This window comes from Helianthus annuus, chromosome 4 (assembly GCF_002127325.2).
Source record: "Helianthus annuus cultivar XRQ/B chromosome 4, HanXRQr2.0-SUNRISE, whole genome shotgun sequence".
In the NCBI taxonomy this organism is placed as follows: Eukaryota; Viridiplantae; Streptophyta; class Magnoliopsida; order Asterales; family Asteraceae; genus Helianthus; species Helianthus annuus.
The window spans coordinates 121,651,103-121,657,632 of NC_035436.2; the positions used below are offsets into that span (position 1 = coordinate 121,651,103).

General features: G+C 36.6%; 1 protein-coding gene across 1 annotated transcript; it reads left to right on the top strand.

The window, feature by feature from the left end:
- Positions 1-3,299: 3,299 nt before the first annotated feature.
- On the top strand, positions 3,300-6,250 carry LOC110916147 (late embryogenesis abundant protein At5g17165). The gene is made up of 2 exons (XM_022160904.2): positions 3,300-3,596; positions 5,796-6,250. Exons 1-2 carry the CDS (start codon positions 3,508-3,510, stop codon positions 6,043-6,045), a joined length of 339 nt encoding a protein of 112 aa, XP_022016596.1. The 5' UTR covers positions 3,300-3,507; the 3' UTR covers positions 6,046-6,250.
- Positions 6,251-6,530: the final 280 nt, after the last annotated feature.

Genomic DNA, 6,530 nt, shown 5'->3' on the forward strand with positions numbered 1-6,530 from the left:
AACGTGTTCTTCAGTTTTTTTTTTAGGAAACCCCAGTTTAATTTCATAAAAAATCTCGTTTTTTCCGGAGATTTTGAAGATAATCACTCGATTCGAGCGCTGATAAGTGTTTCTATCATTCAAACTTCGTCAATTGTTGAAGAAATCACTTCGATCCATGTAAGAAATTCTTTAATTTCATTTTTAGGATCTGGGTTTTTTATTTAGTCATTGCGTTTTACGATCTTGGCGGGGGTCCGGGGGCAGCGCCCCTGGCGGGGTCCAAGGGGCAGAGCCCCTGGCTGGGGTTGAGCTGCTTCTGGTTCTGTGAACAACAGTTTATGGTCATTGCGTTTTAGACAGTTTCTGGTTCTGTGAACAACAGTTTTTGGTTCTGTGAGCAACAGTTTCCAATCATTGCGTTTTAGACAGTTTCTGGTTCTGTGAACAACAGTTTCTGGTCATTGCGTTTTAGAAATAAAACTTTTTTTAAATGACTTTACTCATTGCGTTTTAGGTAAACACATTTTTATGTATATTCAGTTCATTGCGTTTTAGATAGAACAGTTTCTTTTGTGTTTTTAGGCTATTGCGTTTTAGAAATAAGACATTTTTATATGTTTTCTAGGCATTGCGTTTTAGAAATAAGACATTGTTAAGTGTTTTCTGGCCATTGCGTTTTAAAAATAAGATATTTTTAAGTGTTTTCTGGTTATTGCGTTTCAGAAATAAGACATTTTTAAGTGTTTTGGGTGCATTGCGTTTTAGGAAAATGTCATTTTTTAGGGTTTTTTTTTCATTGCGTTTTACGTAACTGATGGGTTTTCTATTGCGTTTTACGCAACTGGGTTTTAACTTTTTTTTTTTAAATATAGTAATAGTATACTCGTTTTAAAGATAAAAAAACGCTCGTTTTTTGGTGCAATTTTTATAAAAAAAATAATGTCGTATGAAAAAGTTATTAACGTTTAAAAAATAGGGGGGAATTGGAGAAGAGAGAAACTATTGTGCTAGATTGACTAGAACGCCCTAACAAACCCACGCGCCTCTTTTTTTTTCTTCAATTTCATTCATTTAATCTTAGCCATTGATTAACTAAATGGATAATTAAGATCACTTCCTAGACTTCCTAGTCAAATCAACTTGCTATTGTATCTCTATCCTTGTTCAATATACAAAACCCGTTGTTTTAAGATGTGTAGATGACTCCTACGGAATATTCGTGGGAATATTATGTTTCCACGTCATTTTGACGACTTACAAGAATATGGAATATCCAATAGGCGGGAGTCAAAAACCGGGTCGGGTTAGTCAAAGTCAAAACTCTCAGGTATTTTATTGACAAAAATGCCTCCCCAAAAAGTCTCTTTCTAGACGTTTGTTTGTCTTTGTAGCAATATCTACGCATACTATACCTTATACTTTCTCCCACTTTACTTTAGCTCTTTGACAACTTTTTTCACAATCTTTTCAAAATTTACAGGTTGTACCCAAAATACAAGCTTCGTTTTCTATGTATTATACATGCATACATGAGTATTTATTTTCATAACCAAAATAAGCAAGTGAATATAAGCTCTTCTAAATGCCTTTTAATGAAGAGTTAGATGGCTTGCTATACAATATAAGTTTCTTTACATGCCTAAACAAGTCTTAGATAAAAAAATGTAGTTTATAATTCATTTATAGCAAAAACAATTGATTTTGCTTCAAGGACTTGCCTTTTGTTCTCTAAATGGCTCGATATTGACCTTCCTGGTTCGAAGAAGTCGTGAGACATTACGGCTTAGAATGACTTGCTTTTGACGAAGAATTTCAAAAGAATGATGGTAGGCTATTGTTATAGTTACTTGATGGGTGCTTTGGCGCCACATGAACAACATAAGTTTTCAAACGTCTAAACAAATGCGTGAAACTATTTTTGATTCCATAGTTAAACCATTTCTATTCGTGGTTTGCTATTAAGAATAGAAAAGCGAAAATTATTTGGGTGGATTGGTTGAGAAATCCAATCTATTCCTGATTCTATTATTGTTTTTTTCTCAAGTTATATTTTTATATTTCCTCTGTTGTGCCCGTAAGTTCTGTTTTTGATTCAAACCAAAGTTTTGACCTAAGATGAACTATTAGACGAGTTCGAGCTACAACAGGACTGTATCATAATTACATTATTAATTTATTTATTATTCACTAAATAGTAATAAAATCTAATAAACATGACCAATATATCCCTAAAGGTTAAATATCATAAAATGCATAAAAAACAAATTGGTAGACTAATTTTTTTTTATTTGGTTTGCTAACAAATAGTTTAACAAAATCAACCAACTTGTGACTCCCCTATGACATGAAGTTTTTATAAACATAATACAAGACCTGAAAAGTATTCCTCTTATAAACAAGGTTTAGAACTTGAGAACGATTTAAAAAAGGGATGATCAAATACTCAACAAAAATAGAAATATCATGAACGTGATCCATAAATATAACAGTTACGAGATTAGTACATGTTTGAATTCTACCACATATTTAACATTTGTCTTAACTTATTGTATTCTATAATTTCTTAGATATGTGTTATTTTTCATCTCAAAAAATAATAAGCAAATATTTCAAAATCTCAAATTACTAAGAACATTTTTGCGCAGTTTTTTTTTTTGCCCAATCCCGCCCAAACATGTTGGGAAACCACCCTTTGAGCGTGTTTGGTCAATTTTGATGTTTTGGCGTTTTTCAAATTACGCCTGGAGCAAATTTGAAGGACCAGTCACATTTAATCTTCCTTTTTTAGCCAATAGCTTTTTTTGTTGGTTTTTTTTTTATTTTTATTTAATTCTCTACACTCTTTTAACATAATGCTTACATCCCCACTACACCCATTTTAGAAAAACGTCCAATAATGTCCCTTGCTGACTGTACTGCTACATGACGAAAAACGCTAAAGGGTGGGTGCATTATTCACCCTTAGCACTACGCATGGTCTAAGGGCATACGGAGTGGGCGACAAAGGGGATTGACAAACCGAGTTTGCCGCTCTGGAACACCATCACCTATCCCCCTTTGCCGCGCGGTTTCATTGATGATCGGTGTTTGGTTACCGATCGGTGAAGATGATGAGTGATGTATCGGGGAGGGATGATTGGATGGTATATTGTGTTTTATGTTTTGTTTTTTTTAAATAATAGTTTACTACTTCAAGTGTTTAACCATTGCCAACACTTTTCAGCATAGTTTAAACACTTTTCATTGAATAACATGATACACTCTTACTAATTAATTTTTAAATATATCATTCTTAAATGATTAACCACTCTTATATACCCTAAGGGTGCTTGGATTGAAAGATGAAAAGAGTACTGTGACAATATTGCCATACCCACTACCTACCTATACATACACATCTAGTTTATCTATAAGATAAAGAAAGCACGCAAGTAAAACTCACCTACTTTTTTTCTTCTTGATATCTTCGCCTTGAGCATCCACCATTGTTGTCCCCTACTCACCGGAAAAAAAAATCGCTATCGTATGGCCACCACTGGTTCGCAAAGCCGGAGAATCGCAAACCGATTCATCACTCAGATCCGTAGTACTGTTATTCCAAATCTCATTCTCAGGTACTTCGGCTCATTTTGTATAACAAACTGTTTTCAATTTGATTGAATAAGTAATAGTTGTTTCATAGAAGAAGTGAAAACGAGTTACTTAGAGTGAAATTTGTCGTCTTCAATGTGGATCATCGTTTTTTGTTGAATCTCTTGGTGTTTATAAGTATGATCTTAGAGAATTTCATAGATCGATTTGGAAAAGGAGCTACGTATATATGTTAATAATTTTAGGTTATTCGATCGAGTGAAATTGTTGCGATCGTCTTCTTCAATGTTTTGGAACCGAATATCACTGGATCTACAGAAATTAATATGTTTTTGTTGCCTGGCATACTTGTTTTTGTTTCCTGAATTCTATTCTATTGTATTCTAGTTTATGAATTGAAGATGATCGATCTGTAGTTGTAGAGTGTAAAAGAGGAAAGATAAGTTGCCGTACAGTAGAGTGGTGCATAGTTTTCTTTCTGGTCCCTCCATATCATAAATATCGTGGAAAAGAATAAAAAGACAAGATAATTAATTGATGTTAAGTCAATCTCCAATGCAGTTGTTGGACTTACACCCGCGCATTGGAGATAATCTTATCTTAGGTTTAAAAATTTTCAATTGTCCCAAAATAATTAATTAATTTGCTAACAGCCGTAAAGGGGGGTTTTTAATGTCTTGTTTTGTTTATGCCAAATTCGGTCATAGTTTGAAAGATCTAGAGCGTTTTTAATAAAAGTAATTTGGATATATTATTATTATCCGTGTGAGATGAGATGCTTCCCCGGCCTGTTTTATGGGTCAGCTGCATCTTATGAATCATAACCAATTTCTGGATTAGACTGTGGGTATGGTGGGGCGGGGGTTGGGGGCATGGGTTGACATGTGGAGTTCGAGCCCCCTGCTGGTGAGTGACGTGTCCGTGGGGTATGGCGGGGCGTGGCTAGCCCGCGTGGCTTGGCAGGTTTATTAAATAAAAATTAAAAAAAACCAAAAATTAAAAAATACACACAGCATTAAAAAAAAAGCCTAAAATTTTATTAAATTCCTCAAAATTACAAAATTCATAAAAATTACAAAAAAGCCTAAAAAGGATTACAAAATTAAAAAAAAAAAACCTAGAGCGTTAGGTAGATTTCGAAAAAGGCAAGCTTGTCGAACGGCTTCTACTCCTTGCCCCGGAACTCGACGTTCGCCACCGCCACCCGGTCTTCGTGGCTTATCTCACCGCCCGAGACGCTGTCGTAGTAGGCTTTGAAACGATCGAGCTTCGGTCGTAGCTCGATCCATTTGTGTTGGCACGCGTTTAAATTGTGCCGGTCGTTTCTCACGTTATGCCGGTAGCTAGCAAAAGATTCCGGCCAGTAACGGGTCTCACCGGGTTGGCGGCCCTTCATTGCGTCAACGACGCTCGTGACAAGAGCTAGCTCTTCCTCATGTGTCCAAGAGGCCATCGATCAAGTGTGTGTGGGTAGCGGATTCGATCAAGTGTGTTTGGGTTGGGGTAGCGGTGGACAGCCGGTGGGGTTGGGGGTTATATATATAGCGATGTTGACTGTTGGGTGGGTGAACCGCTTGGCTTGGCCAAACGGTTATAATTTGAATTTTAAATGTACCCCGCTATGACCTAGCCAACAAGCGAATAGGAGCCGGCCACATAGGATCGCTAGCATGCCCCACGCCCGGCCTTAAACTCTCGCCCCTTGGGCCACGCCCAAACCCAAGCCCACCCGGGGTGGTGGCTTGGGCGTTTTCAGCCTACCCACGCCCCAACACCCGCCCCATACCCCATAGTCTTAGCTAGCAACTACCACTTGTAATGATTTGGCTTTTTATTTTAAACCCCCATTAAACTAGTGGATTATCCCTTTATCTTTCGAGCTTTTGTACCTATAAGAAATAAAGTTTCAATCTTCACTCACTTAAACTTTTAATTTTAAACCCCATTATATGGATTATTATTATTGTATGTATTGGACTTTGCTAAAATGCTACTTACTTTTTATACCAACTTTTAAAACATGTACATTTTATCTAGGTTTTTTTTTTAGTTCATTTTACATGACTTTTGACCCCTTTAATTTATAAGAGTTTACACACTTAACCCATTAGGTTGATCAAGAACTCAAAACCAACCTGTTTAACTATAACTTAAATCAGCAGAGCAGAAATTTTCACAACTGAATGTAACCTATAATACAATTCTTGTACTACATGTCTCAGGAGGGGGTTGCATGTATCTTACGATAAGAACATAGATGATCAGGTCCGTCCATCAGTGGTCCCAGAAGAAGCGGTTACCCGAACGGAACCAGAAAAGTACTGGGCACCACACCCAAAGACCGGGGTGTTTGGGCCAGCAGATGAGCAAAAGCCAGGTGGCTCTGAGCCAGCAGCAAAGGATGGTTCGGTGTTGGAGGAAAAGACTTTTTTCCGTCCACTTGAGAACTTGGATAAACCGACTCCCTCGTGAGCCGGAACTGATCAGTAAGGTTTGGTGATAGTATGTTACATATATGTGCAGTGAGAAATAAAAATTGTGGTTGTGTAGCAGTAAGGATTTCGTTATGGTATGTGGGACGTAAACATGTCGTTATGTAGCATGAATTATAGACATATGCATGCATGCTTTTATTGTTTGATATATACATGTTTTGTAAAGCTGTTGAAAAAGCTAAGTTGCTTGTTGCTCGCTTGAAGCTTGTTTGAAAAAAGCTTGCATGAAATCGGCTTGATTGTAAACAAGCCGAGCTGATCCAGCTTGGTTTGTAAACGAGTTAAGCTCGAGCCAAGGTCAACTCGCTTGTTGAATCGTTCAATAGGCTGGTTTAAATAAAGGACGAATTTAAATAGATATAAATTATCACCCAAAATTATAAAATATTTTGGATTTTCTAAGCCTATATTTTACTATCAGCCCAACCCAATATCTAAATAGGCCATATGGACAAAACAAAT

What these genes read in the sequence shown, in the direction of transcription:
- LOC110916147 (XM_022160904.2), top strand. Translation starts at nt 3,508, where the DNA reads ATGGCCACCACTGGTTCGCAAAGCCGGAGAATCGCAAACCGATTCATC. An exon ending in ATTCCAAATCTCATTCTCAG is followed by an intron (nt 3,597 to 5,795) that starts GTACTTCGGCTC and finishes TACATGTCTCAG; the next exon opens with GAGGGGGTTGCATGTATCTT.